The following is a 19,816-nucleotide window of genomic DNA, read 5'->3' as shown; positions in this document are numbered from 1 at the left end:
GCCTGATTTAATCTGCTGAACAGCTCTTCAGAATAAAGGCAGCAAATACAATGGAAAAACTAGGGGGCTTATGTCCTTCTTCATTTGAGTTCAGAAATCACAGCTTGGATAAAAATTACCTATTCCAGGCTGAATTCAGATTTAACAGTCAAACTGGTTGCACAGATGAGTTGTTGAAGTAGAGTTGATATAATCTCTCCCTATTTCTATTACAAGCCTTGGTAAATCCCAGAATCATAGGAAAAAACTAGATGCATCTAAAGCAAAATGAATTCTCAAAACCCAGTCTATATGAGAAAAGGCTACTCATACTTTGAGAAGTTAGCAACTTACAATTCTCAGGGTTTCATTTTATGCAAACTAATGAAGTAATCATTGTTACATGCAAATAAAAGTCAGTGACTGCTTCTAAATGTGAAAAAATGAAAAAAGACTTTAATTCCAAACCCCCCCAAACCTTCATACTTTAAAAAAATTAAATTATTTGGCTCTATGTTGTTTTCCTTTAAAAGCTCAGTTTTTAGAGGAGCTGTACCCCACTATGCAGCTGCAATTGCGCACTTTAGACAAACACCATTCTTTACGCATCTCCTTATGGAAGCAAGTCCTCCTACCTTTACACTCTTAATTCTCTGTGACAGAGTTGCAAATCGCTGGTTGAGCTCTGAGAGTTTAGGCTCTACTACTTTCCTGCAGTGATCCCCACGGTTTGTCATCAAGTCTCTGGCCTGGTCACGCACAGAGTCCACCTTGGGGTGAATGTCATTCAGCTCAGCCTTTAAGCGCTACAGTCCGTGAGCAAGAGACAGGGCTTGAAGTTAGTAATAAATGCAAAGAGAGAGAAAGAGAGAGAGAGAGAAAGTGTGCAAAGGAATAGGGAGCAAAACCACAAAGCAAATTCAGATAATTATGCATGAGTGTGTAAATCCAGTAGAAATACCTTGGATAACGTTCCCACTCATAGCCCTCAAATTTATAGCAGGGATGTATCTACATGTCTGTTTTAATATCTCCTAGAGGAAATTAATGGTGAACATTACTTCTAGGCAGATTCCTATCTGCAATAATATTGCAGCATATTTCAGGATACACTAAATTATTCTATGTTCCTAAAGCTAGGAAGAGCTGTTAATTAATGTATTACAGAACTGGATGTATAGTTGTTGCTTTTATTACTGCTCAAGGCCATAGTTCAGGCAAGTAAAAATGACCACATTAAAAAAAGTGCCATTTTTAAAATAAATCTATCACAAATTGAAAAAAAAAAAAGGGCAAAAGCCTTTATCCTCTGCAATAGTAATCTTAACAGTAGATCCCAGTAGGGGCAGAGGCCAAAAAAACAGACAGCAAGGCATTTGGGAATCAGAAACACAGCTGGGCATTAAGAATTACATTTCACTGTCTGCATGAAATGCTTTTGTGAAATGCAAACATATATACAGGTATTGATAATTCTACTTTGTATCTGATGGTGGCAAAACTGTTCATTCATCTACAAAAAGCCAGTCTCGTAATCCTGCTGAGATCAATGAGGCATCAATTTGTGCTCTGCCTTGGAATTTGTAAAATTTTGCTCTAGTAAACAGCATCATTATGTTATGCTAGTGTCAGCAACACAATTCTGATTTTGATTTGCAAACTGTTCCTCAGATAGTATATACTGACCATGGAGTTCAATACAAAGTAAAATTTCACATTGACTTCAGAAGAAAAAAGAAAAATCCCTACAGATAATAATTTGATGGTACTCTTAAAGAAGATATTTTAAATGAGATAGTTTAACATTCACATCCATATTACAAGCTAATTTTTCATCAGTTGGTCAAATGATCCAATTGGCCAACAAAAACCTGCTCAATACACTAACCCATGATTCTACAGCTAGTTCACCATATAATATTCTTAATAATAATGTCTGTGTTGTTGATCTGGCCTCAATAAAAACAGTGTTTATAGAATTAAGACAACCATATGACAGAGATACCATAGATATTGGAAAAGTATCACAGAAAAAAAGAAATACAATTAAAAATGCAGGGGACAGAAAAAAGGAAGGATTTTTTTCAAATAAAACAAGCCCTGTGTTAAAGGAGTATTTTCCAGCAGACATATGTTTAATAAGCTGCTGTTCTACTCACCAGGAAGTTCCCAAGACTTATAATCACAATCTGGTTTTATTTCTGGAGGGATTTAATTTTGGTAGTGCAGAGCAAATTTATTAAGTAATCTACAAGCTGCCATGGGTAGCTTTATCACAGAAAAATAATTTAAATCCATTTGTGATACCTTTTGAAATTCACTAGTTTTGACACAGTCCTTTTTATAATAAAATTAATGTTTTCCAGAAAATCACATTTTTTTACCTTAAGAATTTCCTCTTTTTGCTGGGGTTTTTGTTTGTCAGATTCATCCAACAGTATTTCAGCACGATACATCCAAGTAGTGACATTAGCTATATTCTGATCAAAAGCCTCCATGTGCTTTTGATATTCCTGTATGTGGAAAAGGTAAATACTGCATACAAAAAATGTAATCAGAACTGAAATAACAGCTGTAATCATGCCAACTGTGGCAAACACGCACACATTATGACATTATGGAAACTTGTTTATTTTGCACTGTAACTTCTTGCTTGGTGAAGGATAGAATCTGTTGCTTGTTTGCTTCACTTTATATGTAAACTTTCTTTAAAAAGACATTCTAGGAGAGAGAAGCTTCCAAAGTGACAGGTAGCAGGATGAGAAAATCACAGCAAGACACAAGTGTCAGCAGCTCAGTGAGGCTGCTGAGAGGAACAGGAAGCTGTTAGCCAGACCTACTGGAGGTGCAAAGAAGTGTTTCCCAAGGATCAGGTACAGAACTCATGTTGGAAAGCATCTGAGTTGACTGAAACTCAGATGGCAACAAGGGTGCACTTGCAAAATCACAATCAAGACTGGGAGCTTTGTACCTAAACCTCTTATTGACATTTCATCTAAATTCTCTGCTGTGAGACTGCACTTTTTAAAAGCTATTCTAGTTGATATTCTGATAAATCTTCACTTCTCTGCTTAATTTAAAAACGTCTTTTCTGGTGAACTCACTAGAATGTGGCCCAGGAGTATCCCAGACAGTAAATACATAAACCACACACCCAGGATCAAAGGTATTACTAGTCCTTTTGGCCCCCAAATGTATGTACCTTTATTTTATGCTGTTCTGAAATTGGTAAAAAAAAACTCAGCTACCTCTCTTAGACCTTTTTATCATGTGTTATAGCAAATATTAACCATAGAATCCAAAGCAGAGAAAGAGAGGATGTACAGGAATACATAACTATATCTATCTGTAAACTGCATTATATGCTTACAATCAGTTCTACATTGAATCTGTGCACCTACATAATTCTGACTGAAATGCTCAAGTTTTCCAAATACTTTCATTTGGATACTGCTCTCAGCTGAGGGAGCCCTGTAGTGGTGCTGTATATTTATTGCCAAAGCACTTGTAATGCAGCCATACAGACTCCAGTGGAGCTCTAACACATCGAGCCCTGAAAAAGTCATGACAAAGGCCAACACACCCTCAAAAATCACTTCAGTTTCCCTGGGGTGAAACTGCATTCCTATGGTCTCAGGAACAGAAAGAGCATACAAGATTTCCCAAAGCTTTTGACAGCCTAGTGGTTAAAACCCTTCCATAGTTAAGGGTTCAAGCTGTCACCTCTTCATGACAGAATGAATTTTAAGGTAAAGCTATGTGACTATCAGGAGTTTGAGGCAGCTGGGGCTGAGACTCCTGAACCTGTATTAAATGTGTATTAGGGGTTTTACTTTCTTCTATGCTTAATCTGGTCCCCTTAAAGAATTATCCCCACCTAAACATGCCCTATAAAACTATCCAAAGGAGAATCATGCAGCATGAAAGACTGAATCATAGTCCTTCAGCACATCAGGTGTAATCCCTCAGCAGAGATTATGATTTAGCTGCCTCTGAAATGAATCTAATTCACACACACCAGCACTACCCTGTGGGCCAAACCAATTTGCAAGTGCAAACTTATTTCTCAATTGTATTATTGCAAACAGAAATGCTAATGCAGCCAAAAGTAGCTGATGCTGTTGGTACCAATACTAACTGAACTTATTTGTCAATTTTTTTTTACTTGAGTCATACTAAAATAGTCTCTGTCCTTGAAACTGCATTCCATTTATTAGGGAAAAAACCCAAACCAAAAACACTGCAAGAACTACTGAGACAGCCAGGATTGCAAACTGCTAACAATCAAGACTCCACTCGGTAATCAATCAGACTCTCCAAACATACACAATGTACTGAACAACAATCAATCTGATTGTCTGTGTACCTGTGTATTCAATAAGCACAGTCCAAGGCACCAGAAAAAGCACTTCCATAAGACTGGGCGTGTACAACTGGAAACCAACATTTCCTCTGTGTGAAGAAAAGCATTTTCCTTACCAGTAACAGATTGAACCATTCCTCAGCACGGGAAGTTACCGCTTTCCAGTTACTGTTCAGCAGGCTGAGTTTATCATCCACAAGACTTTCCTTCCCTTTCATCACTGTCTTCAAGTTCTCTCCTAAATCACTGATGCTCTTAAGCTGGACCTGGCGTTTCTCAATCTCTTTCCGCGTTGCCTACATGAGCAGAATAAGAAATAAAATTTCTGGAAATTGAAAATTATCCACACTAAGAACATGAAATATGAAAACAGGCAGCAAGTTTATAGTAGAACACATGGTCTTGCTTTGTATAGGAAATGAAAGCATTCTGTGAAGAGCAGCAAGTTGTTTCTCTTGAGCTCTGATAAAATTGTACATATTCTTCATCTTCTCACAATAGCTTAATTTAAAAAAGTGTGAATTATCTTTCATTTCACTGTTCAAAATATAGTTTTAATACTTTATTATTAAAAATAAATCTACATTCTGTAATATTTATATAGAAATGTTTAAAGTCACTTTTCATATAATAAAATTATAGTTATCAAATAGCACATAAAGCTTACATAATAAATGGGACAATAACAGAGCATCATGATGACATCTGAAGACAGAAAACTCCATTGAAAATAGTCTAGTGAATATTTTACTACTTTAATATTTTTCATTGCAATCTTTTTCAGAAGAAATCATGTTATGTTCTTCTTCGTTAAACTTACTTCCTAATTGTAAAAATGCATATTTTCCTTGCATTCACTTGGGATTTCATTCTGCAAACTAAAATACTAAAATAAGCTATTGCCCATAGCATTTCTAAACTTGAATGACTAAAACACATATATAGTGCTATAAAATCAGATTTCCAGCATCTCTTCCCACTTTTACCTTACCTTCTAGATCTAAATTCTATGTAAGGTTACATAATTTACTAATTATTCACATCTTAATATTTGCTGCAACATGCAAGATGTCCAACAAAAAGAGCTAATCCCAATACACTTGAACAACATATACAAATGCAGGTGTTTAAATAAAAACCACTGCCATGACACAGTGCAGAGAATAGCAGTCTTGTGGAATACTCGAGGAGAGGCACAATCTCCTTACACCTAATTTCACATATAACCAGTTTTATGAGAGAAAGTTATCTGAGATCCTTTGCACCTGATAACAATGATCCAGGCATATAAACACCTGCTTCTAAAATAAAGCTCCAAGCAGAAACAAAGTGTTCCAAGCTGAACACACAGGAATCTTCAGAGAAACTGATTTCTCACAGAAACTTGAATACAGTAAAACAAAAAATGCTTCTGAGCAAATTCTTCCATCAAATTCTATGCACTAGAACCCCACATTTAATCACCTCCATATTATCACATCTCTCATGGTCACACATCAGTATAATTTTGTTGATAATGTACTGATAGAGGAAGTAGAATGTTCATTTTTCAATAAAGACAGTATAAAATCATTTTTTTTGCATTCAATCTGAATAGCGCCTGCAACTTATTTGGTGTGTCAGGGTTAAAGCAGCAGCTCACTTCTTATGCTTAACAGAATTCATGATCTCATTTTGCAATGTTATTTCCCAGAAAAGGTCTTACACTTGCAGTTCATGTAAGTATGAGAAACTTTCCACATTCTACCAGTTTTCTAAAATACAAAGGATATGTCATAGAGCCAAGGCATGATTGATGCAAATTATTAGCAATGCACTATATAATTATAGAATTTGAAAAGGAGAGTTTCAGATTTCAGCAGGTCCTTGTCAGATTAAAGGAGAAACATGCCCTCTTCTAGTACTCTTTTATCTGTTTCACAGCAGGTGCAGTGTCATCATGAAAAAAGAATAACACAAAGGGTATAATTTACCTTCAACTCAGGATGGAAAATTTTGATCAGCTTTATTACTTTTTCTCAACAATTCACTTTCATTTGGAAAAGACTCTCTGAAGTGTATTTACCATGGGTTGTGGTTTCTTTTGTATTTATGAAAATGCAGACCAATATTGGGCTAAATAAGTAAATATTAATCCCAACTAGTAAACAGATGGATCAAATAATTACATGTCTATTAAATAAAACTGCTACCCAAAAACCAGATGTGCAATTCCATATGTTTAAGAAAGGAGTTATTCCTTTCAAAGTAAAGAAATAATGTAAACTAAAGGCAAGGTGCACCTCTGGGCAATATGAATTGTAACCTCCCTGTGCAATTGCAAGTAAAGGACATGAGCCAAGTAAATCACACTTCCCATCACCCTCTTAAAAAAGCATTGTGGCCTTCAACACCACATTGAAGTGACAAAAGCATCTACTTCCATACTTCAAATCTCAGTTATTAAAAGTTCTTATGTATAAAATCCTGGACCCACTGAATGCAATTGAAAGACTTGAAGGGTCTGCAAAGTCAGTGGGGCTCCATGCTGCATTATCAGCCACAACTTCCTCTGTAGGTTATGATGTGTGCTAGGTAAAATAACAACTTTCTTTCACAACTTCAATAACACAGTTTTGTTTTGTTTTGTGTATAATTTGGCATGTCTGCATTATATCCCTAAGAATTCTGTTTTTCTTTGCAGTGTTACTAGAAAGTGATAGTCCACAAAACTTCATTCACTGCAATATAACAGACAGCACTGGTAAATTTTCAGTGATAAAAAAAAATCAAAAGTACTGCTATTAATTTAACAGCATTATATAAAACAAATAAAAAAGAATGTACCACGATGCCAGGATTTAACTAAGATTATTTCAGTAAAACTCAGGGAGTATCTTTTAAAACCTCCTAATTTCTAAAGAGCAAGATCTACACAGCCTTGCTGGATTTAAACTCCCTTCTGGTGGCTGTAACATCAAATTGCATTCCAGCTGTGAAGGTTATTTGAAAACATATAAGAAAGTTGTAGAATTTTAACTATAGAATTAATAGAATTAGCTCCGCAAGTTAAGAAGCACATTTAAAAAACCTAACACCTTAAAAAAGCCCAAACCCCCAAGTCCCAAAACAGCACCGCAATGTGAACAATAGGAAACATTAACAAATTAAGTAGTGAAATTCTTCCCAGAAGGATTAGGCAATTTATACATTTTGATTTTGTGTGTTTATCAGGGTGAAACTATGAAACATAAATAAAATACCTAAATGTAGGAAGCTAAATGAAGAAGCTATTTTTCTGACATAATCATGGCATCTTGGGGAAACAAAAACACGTAAACAAAAGATTGAACTAAGCATCCTAATGCTCAGAATTCACTTACAGCTGTGAAAATTCATCAGAAATGTTGAAAAGCTCCAAAACAGATTACATTCATTCTGATATTTATCATTATAGTGAAGTTATTACATACACTTTTTTTCCCCCTTAAGACCAGTACATTTATTTATAAAGCAAAATACTATTTAAGTGTTTATTACCTGCTGGAAGAGAACGGTTCCATAAATACTTCCAGGAAAGACATCTCCATTAAAATGTGTATACAAATCATACCGATTATATCAAAGATATAATATATAAAAATTTCAGTTAGACAGAATTCTGCCTCTTTGGGAGAAACTCATCTACTACCACTTTTCTGAAGTACAGTTATGGCTATTTGGTACAGGATACCACAATGGAGATTCCCTGACCCCAAAAATTTATTTGTGTTTCACTGAATGAAATGATTCCTTTGCTTTAAAGGAACTGTTATTCTTTTCTCACGCGTGGTCATAAGAAATATGTAGGAAGTCTTCTTTAATCAAAACTGGGAGATTACACCACCATGGAAGTCCCAGGACTTGAACATTTCCAAGAGAAATGGCACCTAGGTTCCTGGCATCCAGCAAATTAAAGCAATCAGACAGACCCTGGTACAACTCTGCATGCAGAGCATATCTCAGGTGACCATTTGCTAATTCCCTTCCCAGAAACACCAGAATAGGGAGAGGGAGAATCTGAGCTTCCCTTGTACCAGTTTCATTCATCAAAACCTTAGGAAAGGAGCTCCAGTACAAAATAAAAGTTCTGCTTAAAAACCAGCTTTGGATGGGTTGAGACCCATGCAGAAGGCAAATCATTCTGCACTGCGCAAAGTCATAGGGATGAGCTTTGCTGAGAATTTATAAAGAGGTTTGTAGTTGAATACAAAAATATTTTGCCTACTTTACATATGGATCCATGGGGTGACAGGATGAGTCATGTTATAACAAACAACTGCAGTTCCCTGTGCAGATATTGACACTCTGAGTGGTGTTCACAGTTCTGTCTCTGACGCCACTGCACTGTGACAAAATATTTATCTTTCAATTTAGTAAAAAATACTTACAATGGGTTTTGTTAAAACTGTTTGGAGGTTTTTTATAATTGATGGCTTTGGTTTGCTGTGATGGGAAGGCACTTCCATCACCAAGTACCAACTAGGAATTAATTATGTTTGAAAACAGAAGGTACTCAGAAATGGGTTTTTTGTCAGGCTTTTTGTTTTGTTCTTCTGAAGATGTGGTGAAAAGGACTTCTTATCTCTAATTTACAATGATAAAGCTAGCATGTACCAAGATGAACTGCTGATTTTTTTTTTTTCAAACAAACAAGAATTGTAACTAAATGCAGGGGATAATATATTTCGTCATGATGGTCATTAACATATATAGATTAAAAACACAACAACTGTGAATGAGTGAAGAAAAGTTCTGTTTGCCTTTACATGACCTGTGAGCTGTGGATTTCTTGTAAACACTCTCTGCAATTGGAATCTTTCTAAAAGAAATTAGGTAGCTCAGCTCTCACAGGTGGGATTGCAGAATTAATCAGAAGCTGACATTATGGTCTTCTCAGTGGTTGATTATACATATTTATTTGTTTATTTACAGCACACCTTTTATTTTTATTGCATTTTGGCCAGTGACTATGAATCAGTTGACACAATTTACAGTTTGTCTTCTTTTACGGATATTACTGACAGGAAATATCTTGCTAAATGTAATTCTAAGCACTTCAAGTCAACTTTATACTCACTGGTATTACACACTGTGTTAAAAAATCAGATTAAAGCATTGGCAGAGTCATACTGCTGATAGTAGGGAGTGATACAGAATTTTCCTGGTAATACCATCTGCCATTTCCTTTTTAAGAACATGGTTTCCTGGCAATCTAATTCTTATCAGTCCGGTTCCTGATTAAAAGACAAATAAACCCTGCAGTTGTTAATGTCTTCAGTGATAAATATGTTCACTAAATCAGACTTCTAATTATAAATGGATTTCTAATATACAATGTTTCATGACTATCTTTCCACCCGCATGTCATTTTTCTTATCTATTATAACAGAGCTGAATTCAAATGGAAAGATTTAACTTGTCTCTACTGAGCAGAAAGGCAGGATTTACAGTCTTCAGTATATTGCCCATCTCATTTCACATAACTCAGCCAAGTTTTTGTTCCATTCTTAGAAAAATTCTGCGCAGGAACAAATAACACATTTCCCTTGATGTCCAGATTAATGCTATCTCTCATTAACTTCATTTCCTATTCAAGATGGACATTCCTTTTTACTTCAAGGAGTTTATACCTTGAAGACAATGTTCACATGTATGATTTCCTTTCTTGTCAATTCTATAATTATCTTTGTAACCCTCTGAGTTCTTTTCACTTTTAAGAAGCCTTGGGTGCTGAAAATGAATTAGAAATAAGCTCACTAATAAACGTAACTGCTTCCTTGTGCTGGAAAGGGAAAAGATTATGAGCTCTCTGCTTACATACATCGACAGCAGCACACATCCAATTTTCAGTTCATTTGCAATATTGAGTTCTCCTCTCTCCCTCTCCATTTTCCATCTTAGTTTTTCTGCAGACTTTTGTCACAATGGGAATCTGCTGGGCTTAATTCATCTCCCAGTGCATTTCATTAGACTGGTTACTGGCTTTGGCAGCCTACTTACCCAGGAAGTCCAAAACCCAAAGCTGTGACATTAATCAGATACTGTGAGGCTGTGGTTCTGGGGACTAAATTATTGATGTACAATTTCATGTGATGCTTCATTGAAATCCACATAGGAGTATCAGCATTGTACTTATTTATGAAGTCCCCACAAGAATTTAAAAGTGCCCAGGATTAAATGCTGCACTTTCTGTCTCCAAGTGGGAGCAGTGTCTTTAGGAAAAAGTATAATCACATAATTTCTGGAAATATTTGCATTTCTCAGTCTGGGATTTGCCACCTATACTCTCTGTTGGATTGTTCCACATTAAAAGTCTGTTTATACATATATGTGAATATTTGTTTATATTTCCTAAATGGCAATCTTAAAATGGAATTTTGAAAGCCACTCAGTACACACATATTTTGCCAAGAGGCAGCTGCTCTCACCCAAAGTTGTTTGTTTATTCTTATTTTAGTGATGAGCTGACTGAAGGGGAAGAGCTGAAGCACTAAATGAATTTAGATTGCAGTGAAGGCTTTGTGCAGCATTTGAAGCCAAAATATGCTTTTTACCAGTTTTTCTGTCAAAACTTTATGTATCAATTCCCTGTGAGAATTCACAATACTCAATGGCATTCTTAAAGATTAGTAGGTGGAGTGGTTCCTACTTGATGTATTTTTTTCATGTTAATATTTCTTATTTTAATTAGCTCTTGTTACCTTTTTTGATTGTCTTAAGATAAAAATATGTTGTACTTCTTGTAGCAAGCTTAAGACATAACAAAGGCTTCCCACTGTGCAGCTGCACTAATCATCAGGGTTTAGGTTCTAATTATACAACTTCTGAGGCATTAAAGTTCATATCTAGCAATAAAGGGATATTAAGGACAAATCTTTCTCTTTAAACCGGTGAGAAGGTTTACTATATACATCTGGATCAACAGGAACATGCAGTATAAATCTCTGTTTCAGTAGAGCTGTACTGTGTAGTTTAACACCACCAAAGATTGTTTTTATTTTATTGGCTGGGTGAATGGCCCAACTACCTACCAGCTTAGTCTGGGGACATTAAAATATGATCTTCTAACCCTTCTCTTAAAAATCTGATTTTTTTCCTTTGTTATGGGTGTTAAAGACTGGCTGGAAAGCTGTACCACAGAAAAGAAATTGGTGTGCTGGTTGACAGACATGAACATGACTTAGCTGTAGGTGCTCAAACTGGATGGTTTGAAGTCGTTATCGCTGGAACAGGATGCCCAGAGAAGTGATGGAGTCACCATCCCTGGAAATGTTCAAGAAACAACTGGACATGGCACTCAGTGCTGGGGTTTGCCATGGTGGTGTTCAGCCAAAGGTTGAACTCCATGGTCTTGGGTCTTTTCCAGCCTTAAAGGTTCTGTAATTCTATGATACCAATATCTATCAAAAGACATGAGAGGAACTGCACAAAATTTACAGTAGGAAAAGCAGCAAGTGAAAATGAGAAAACATGAGGCAACAATAGGAGAGAACAATGGGGGTTGTAGGGATTTAGGTTTTGATTTGAAAGTGAAAGCTGCAGTAGTCAAAGCAGTGAGTTAATACGAGCAGAAGTTGATATTCTTGGATATCACTTTTAAAATATTATCATTCTTAGAGACTGATGACCAAAAAACAAAAAACCAAAAAAAAAAACCTCCAAACCTCAGAAAGGACATGAAGACTTTTTAAAATTATTATTGTTGTGATTCTATTATTATTACTTTGTAAATTATGAATGCATTTTAAGGGTCAAGACACTTTATCAAGCTCAGAAGCTTGAAATGGTCAGTTAAAAACAGACAAACAAACAAAAAAATAATCCCCCAAGGACACCCAAGCCATGAAACAAATTTTACTCAAGTGCCTTTAATCTTCAGTGCCATTGAAAAAAATTAGGAAGATTACCTGTGTATAATTCATGACTTTTAGAATGCATAGCAAAACCAGTAAAATGTTGAAAGGATTCTTCCTATTAAACTTAGTAGAAGCAGTTTTAGTTTTTGTTGGGTTTTTTTGTTGGGATTTTTTGGGGGCTTTTTTCTCTGGTTGTTTTCTCTTTTTCTATTTTTTTGTTGTTGTTCTGTTTTTGTGGTGGTTTTTTTTATTGTTGTTGTTTGTTTGTTTTTTTCCACAAACCCCCAATAGTGTTTAAGGGGATTTTGGTTGTTCTTGATATTATACAGAAAAACTTGTCCAAAATGTTGCTGACTGTGCACAGTTATTTGACATTCTGAAGCTTTGGAAAATGTTGAGCAGAGTGTGCTCTAAAATGCAGATTTTGGTATGTGTGAATAATGATGACTTGGTTTGTTTATGTCCTCAGCTAGATTAGATTTCTTTTATATGTGCTGAAAATAAAATAGATTAGCTAGTGGTGAATGATACTCTGCCAAGTTTTAACATCACACAGAGATACTCTGTTTTATACACACCTCTTGCATTCCTCTGTTTCTGTAAAATGTTTATCTAAACTGTGATTTTGTGGTAAGTTTTGATTTAGGTTTTGAGTTTTAACCTAAAATATTAGTTCAAGGTGAAGTCTCACAGAAGTAGGAAGCTCCCAAAATGAAAAGGAATGAGCTACAAATCTAAGAGTAAGAAAACAAATATCCTGGCTATCTGAACACGTGGAATATATAGTGTCCTGGCATCATTAATATTTTATTTACCGTTTAATACCTTTCTAATCATGAGTAGAATGGGGTGAGAAAGGGATCTCTATATGGATACAGGGTGGGTAATATATAGTACTCTTAAAAAATTAAATTCTAACTTTAAATGCATCTCAGTGAAGATTATTGCAAAGTGAAGGTGAATTGTGCTATTGATGCCTGCAGAGACAAGATGGTTTAAACTTTTCTCAGTGTTAATGCTAGGCTGAAATAATGCCAAAACATTCACAAAGTTCCACTAATGAAAATGACAGAATTTTTAATTCTTTTTCTTTACCATGAAAGAAATCTATCTCTCTGCAATATGCACGTGTGTGTTGCATGTTTACCTTGCCCCAGGCAATTTCAGCATCCAAGTTGCTCGGCATGCCCTGCACAGCCGATCTCTTTGTCAGCTCCGCGTCGGTCGCTGCGAGCCACTCGGTCAGAGCATTAATCTCTTTCCGTAGTTTCCGGGACAGCTTCAAGCATTTCTCCAACTCTTGCTTTTTCTCTGTTACCTGTAGAAGGAAAACTTCTGGTTATTAACCTTTTGGTGAAACGGGTCCAAGGATTTTTACATAAGATTTTCTGTAGGCCGCTTTTCTATAAAAACGACACTTGTGATTTTACAGGTGACATTGCACTGCTAATATAGGTCTGTCTTGATTTGTTCTCTCAGCATCAGTAATTTTGCTGCTAGAATGCACATGCCTACAAGAAAATTATGTGCAGAAAGACCCATTGTGTTTGCACTAGCAGCAGACCTCCAAAAACCTCCTCCTCTGTCTGGAAGTCCTGATGAACTAGCAGACTTTCCTTGAGACACAAAATAGATGTCAAAACCCTTAAATGGGTTTATTTTAATATAGGTGGACATACAGGAACTGGGATTCCTCAAGGTTTTTGTCTGTGTAGTTAAGCTACATGGAAGAAGATAAATACCAGTCAAAGAAACCCTCAAATCTCGAAACACAAAAAGTCACTGAACAATGTAAAACTAAGGCAGCACTGTTAATTTAATGTTTTAATTTTCTGAATGCCTTGGATGTGAAGTATTAGGGATGACATCTTCTTTAGTTGTAAAATTCTGTTAAGCTTGTTACATGGTACTTGGAAGGAAGGCTGAGTATTTATATTGCCTTGACGGTCTTACACTGCATTTTGAAAGAAGAGAGCAAATACAACCTTTCCTGCAAGACACTAAGACTCTTCAGGGAGAAAAAGAAAAGGTTTTACATAATTGGTAGAGAAAGCAGAAGAGTAAATTAAGAGATCTTAGATGGGAATCTAGACCACAACAGACATTAGGCATACAGTAACGGAAAATACAAATTAATCAATCTTGCTGTGATGAAGTTTAAAAAAAAACCAGTCAGAGAAGGAAGATTAAAAGTGCCCCAGACGTCACTAATATTTAAAAGAAATTCCTAATTGCCTTGAATGTCAAATATAATCAAGTAAGACTGTAGCCACCCATTTGTATTTAAGTATTTTGAAATAGAAAAAAGTTTCTTCAGTGGTGAAAAACTGGCATCAGCATCTACATAAATTATTTTAGACTTTGCAACTGACAACAAGTAGTGGCACAATGATCAAATTGATTCTCAGATTGACTGCCAAGAAGAATTTTGAGATTTTAAAATGCAATATGATGTTACAAGGTTAGGTACATGGCTTTTGCTATCCCTGAGTAAGGAGATGAGATTTGCCTAGGGAATAAGCAATAAAGTGTTCCTGATAATTTATTAGCATTCTGTAGAGGCTTACTATTGAAATCTCAGAACATTTCTTCTTCACTGAATATTCTTTATGTTCTTTCTTGCATGCCAAATTTATTAAATGAGACCACAGAACTTACAGTCAGGCCAAGAGGTAAATCCCTGGGAAGGACCATAAAATTCAGCTTTTTAGAGCTCCATGCACACACGGAGCCAGGTTTTTCACCTCTTCTTCTGAAGAGTGTGATAGCAATTGTAAATAGCATTACTTAGCAGCAATACAATGCAAAGTACACTATTCTGAGCTTGATTGCCTCTATAAGAATTTTAAACAGCTGGTATATTATAAAATGAAGTTCCTGATACTTGTCAAAACAGAGAGAGAACTTTTGTGTAGCTACATACATCACTAAAATCCATTTTTGTATAAATAATACAATAATATTTCCATATACACTGTATATATCCAGAGGTTGCTGATTAATCAGTTTGTTAATACTTCACGTGTAAAGATGTATTTTCTACAGAAAAATAGGAAACAGTGCCCTCTAAAGGCCTTCTGGGTCAGAAAATATGATCAGGAGTTACTTTATATATGAGGGAGCCTCTTGAAACTACCTCTGAAATCACACAAGTGAATCTATGCTTGAAGATATGTTTTTCCCTCAGACTGTACATTTCACTCCTGAGACTTACTATTAATTATAACTATTGCTATTTTTCTCTTAAAAAGTGTTTTTCTCAATGCAATTAATTAGTGCTGATAATGGCTATCCCGTTCTTTTATTTCTATATGTCTGGGTTTCTATGACTTTCTTTTAAACTGTTAATTTCCATGCTGTGTAAAAGTAAATGTGAGAAATTACATCTAGGGCAACAGAGCTAGGCACCAGCACTGCAAATTTTTGAGACACATTAATTTGCAATATGGCTCACTTCAAGTCACTAATGGCTCCCTAATGGCACATTTTTATCCCTTCATTAGTTAAGAGAGGTTTCCTACAAAAATGGCACCTGTTTGCTGTTAAGTTAAACATAATGCAGGAATAAATGCCACAGATCTTTCTAAAATAATGGAGAGCCAAGCATATTATCCAATCCCAAATGACAGCTATCCACACCTAATGAAGCAGACCCCAGTTTTCTTGACACTCAAAAGATTGATGTCTCTTAATACCTTTACTTTGCAGGAAGAGAGAACTGTTTAATCCAAAATCCCTAATGAGTATTATCTCTGTCAAAAGTAACATAACTCTCATTGTTTTATCATCCTGTAGTCACCAGGGCTTGATTCTCATTATCTGTTAAAACCACATACTGACTCTCAGTATTACCATGGGCTCATTTTCCTAGCTATTAACAATTTATGATTTGAATAATTTATAATTTTAAAAATTAAGAATTTGCTTCCTGACCTGTTTTGTGTATTTCAAGTGTATAAATTTTAGAAATAACCTGACAGGTATTATCTGTAATTCACAATTTTCAGTCATCCAGTCACAGCAAAAATTCACTGTAATCCTAAAATTTTCAGAAGTTCTTTGAGCAGTTCTAATGAGGGCAAGAGGAAGAAAACAGATTAAATGAAGGATAGTTGTTAATCAAATTATTTAAATGAAGTCTTTAGGACAATGGCACAGTTCCTCTTCTGAGTCTTGTTAACATTGGCTAGCAGCCTGTCCATCCTACTCTGTTTTGTTGAGTTTTAGGCAAAAAATGAGTAAACAAAACAGTTTCCCACTGGGAAGTGGCTTACATATTAAGATACAGTGAAAATGCAAGTCAGGGTTCTTGACATTTAAATCAGGGAATGGTTAGGATGAAATCCAACCACATGCAAATGAAGAAGTCACAAAGCACTGTGGTACACAAGTGCCTCCTGAGGAAAGCTTCAGTGGCAAGAGCTTTTTGTTCAACAGATTTTTGAACAGCAAGAAATAGAAACTATCTACTTTACGATTTGTACAGTCAGAGGCAGAAAGAATTTGAAACATAGAATTTTCTCTTTTATCAAATAGCTCTTTAAGTAAAAATCTAATTTTCTGAAATTAGAATGAAACAACAACCCCCATTTGAACTCTAAAAAACAATTAACTAGTAAAAAAATTACAATGTTAAAAAAGTAATTTTTTAATTGTAAGAAAGGAATTTTTATTTCCCTAGATGTTTTTTCCTCTAAGCAACTAAATAGCCATGCTGATGATCACCTTTGCCTCCATTCCTTCTGTCCCACTGGGAGAATTTTGAAAGGAACCAGTAAAAAAAAAAACATTTACTTACCACACCAAGATTATTTTTCACTTTGCTAGTTAAAAAGAGCACATAGTTTTGTATTAAAAACACAGGACTTACCTTTGCACCCAATTCATTATACTGCAGTTTTAGAGCTGTAAGCCTTTCATCCAGTTCCTTTGGGTTCTCTGTCTGCTGCTTCTGAACAATTTGCCTCCCAGTTTTTATCACTGTTTCCACTTCAGATTTCACCTCACTCAGGTTTTTATATAATTTCTAATCAAACAGAAATATAAAAGTGAAACACCACCATTAAAAGATGAAAACTAGAAAGGACCACTGAAGGATCCAAATGAATAAATTCAGAACCTCAAAGATATGTCACTAAAAACAGTGTTAGAATTGTTACACATAAGAAAGTACACACCATTACGAATTGTTTTAAGCTGTGACAAAGGTTGTTTTCAAACTGACATAGATAATGCAGTAGTTAAACCTACATATGTCTTCTGTCAACTCACATGGAATGTTGGATGTATTTGAACTACAAATAGACACTAATTTTAAAATCTGTCACTTTTTCATACTGCTGAATCCAGAGACTGAAAGGACAGAGGATTACATTTAGCGTCATAGTGTAAAAAAATTAATTAACTAAAAAACCTACATTAAAAAGTAACAAAATGGGGCTGACCTAAAATACACAATTAACTGCATTTTCCTTCACTGTTTCAATTAATAAGTACAAAAAAAGGGGGGAAAAGCTTCTCAGTAAGTCATGGCATGCATATAATCTGTAAACAATACATTTTCCATACATGTCAAATGAGTGATACTAAGAAAAACAAAAGGGTACTTTTTTTCCATATGCAGAAGTTTGGAGTCATTACCTAAATGTATGACCTGCTCACTCAAGTCATTTAACAGCCACTTAAATGGCTAATTAACGTTCATGAAAACAATGCAGAAGTTGAATTTATTTTTCTTTTTAATCTAAGACTAAATTCTGCCACAGCTTGAAAATTCCACTAAATTCCACAGTGAAAAAAGACTACACAGAGACACACAGTGTCCATTACTACACAGGTATGTGAAGAATTGCAAATACCATTCTGTTGAGAAGCTTTACTGTTGAGGTCTTTAGCTTAAGTGTGTGTTCCAGCATTTTGCCATCATGTGTCAGAAAATAAACTTACTGTCTTGTATACTTAGATGAAACTGCAAAATAAATTACACTGTACTTTCCGAATCAGTAATTTTTTTAAACTTTTCTTTTAGGAGCAGAATCTCCTGCAATGTAAATACTCTCTCTGGCATGTCTGGGCTGCAAAGACAAGACATTTTTCAAGCAGATATGACAACATGAAACTGCATTTTCTCCATAATCTAAAATTAGCTACCAAGCCAATTCTTGACATGGTTACTATTTCATTTACCTAAAGGTCTCATGTACATAGTCCAGCTGCTTTCCAAGTGCTTAATACACATAATACATTCCTCATTACTGAAAACCTGTCAATAAATTAGAGAAGCTCTTGTATGATGCATATTGTCTAAATTCTCATGATATACTATCATTTAGACTAGATTTTTTAAAAAAGGAACATTATGAGAATCCTTGTAGTTAAAAATGCTCTAAAATCACTGTAAGTCTTCCACAATATGCATCAGGGCTGCAAAAGCCAGCTGCTGAGTGAAGACACTTTAATTCAGTACAGAGCTTCTAATTACCACGTCATTCCAATAAGAATGTACTTCTGAGAAGAATATGAATTTAAGAGTATTATCATTTAAGAAAAGCCCAGGATGTAAAGCAATAACATTGACTTGTCCCATGTTTTTTTTTTTTAATTTAAATTCTTTCTACATTTACATCTGAAAGCTGCTGGGAGGGGGAAATCTTCAGGCATGTCATTGCCCCAGGGAAAAAAAAACAAAACAAAAAAACCCACAAAAGCAGCAAAGAAACGAAAAAACAAACAAAAATAAAGCTGAATCAAAAAAAAGAGAAAGCAGCTGACTTTTGCTGTTACAATCTCCATTTTATTATCATCAAGAACACAGTGTTTAGCTTGACTTCCCTTCAAGAGTAAAAGGGAACAAGATTATAGTCATATTTAAGGGAAATGTACACATTTGCCTCATATTCTTTAGGATATATTCAGGTCATCTTTTGCTTTTGAAATGAAAGAAAGTCATAGCATGCCATCTCATGGAAGTTTTAATCTATGGTTTTCCATCATGTTTTGTGTTTCCTGGCTAGAATAGACTGAGGCCATGTAACACCTTTCTTGGTTACATCACAGAGTTCCATGACTGTAGAATATTGTGGAAAATAGAGCCAATCCAGGGAGAGAAATCCATATGCACGGTGGGAAGTGGGAATTAGAAAGGGATCCTAACTGATATTCTCACACAGTGAAAGTGCATGGCTATAATTTTGAAGGAGACTTTTGTTGCTTTTCTGGATGGAGTTTTCGTTTGTTTGGGTTTTGGATTTATTTTTTTGTGTGTGTGTGAGTAACTTATACATTGTTTCTCATCTGAATTCAGAACAATAATCTGTAATTTTTAACTTTCTCTGCATAAAGCCGATAGAAAAACTGCATCTTTAAATATTCACCATGCAATGATCCAGCTGTGATTGCACTACTTCCTGCTCGACACTCTTCGTCTCCAGCTTGGGCACCTGCAATTTCACTTCATCTAGAATTCTTTTACATTCTTGGAGGCGCTGCTCAAAGTTGGCTGGCTTCTGGAACAAGCGGAACTTCACGGACACATCCTGCAGCTTTTTCTGAAAAGCAAACATGGTGAGTAGTAAGTGTGAAGTGAAATCAATTCTGA

General features: G+C 35.3%; 1 protein-coding gene across 9 annotated transcripts in view; it reads right to left on the bottom strand.

The window, feature by feature from the left end:
• The window catches only part of DMD (dystrophin), a 1,152,080-nt gene that overhangs the window by 594,971 nt on the left and 537,293 nt on the right, over positions 1 to 19,816 (bottom strand). For all 9 annotated transcript variants that reach the window (XM_085049820.1, XM_085049818.1, XM_085049835.1 and 6 more), the window contains 6 exons: positions 19,593 to 19,766; positions 17,090 to 17,245; positions 13,367 to 13,537; positions 4,459 to 4,638; positions 2,364 to 2,492; positions 615 to 785 (listed from right to left, as the gene is read on the bottom strand). In XM_085049820.1, the coding sequence (XP_084905946.1) occupies positions 615 to 785; positions 2,364 to 2,492; positions 4,459 to 4,638; positions 13,367 to 13,537; positions 17,090 to 17,245; positions 19,593 to 19,766 (981 nt within the window). The remainder of the gene's footprint in view (positions 1 to 614; positions 786 to 2,363; positions 2,493 to 4,458; positions 4,639 to 13,366; positions 13,538 to 17,089; positions 17,246 to 19,592; positions 19,767 to 19,816) is intronic.

Source organism: Lichenostomus cassidix, chromosome 1, assembly GCF_008360975.1.
Source record: "Lichenostomus cassidix isolate B80296 chromosome 1, HeHo_3.0, whole genome shotgun sequence".
NCBI lineage: Eukaryota > Metazoa > Chordata > Aves > Passeriformes > Meliphagidae > Lichenostomus > Lichenostomus cassidix.
Note: the sequence above shows the minus strand (reverse complement) of the source record. Positions and strands in the feature narration are given on the sequence as shown.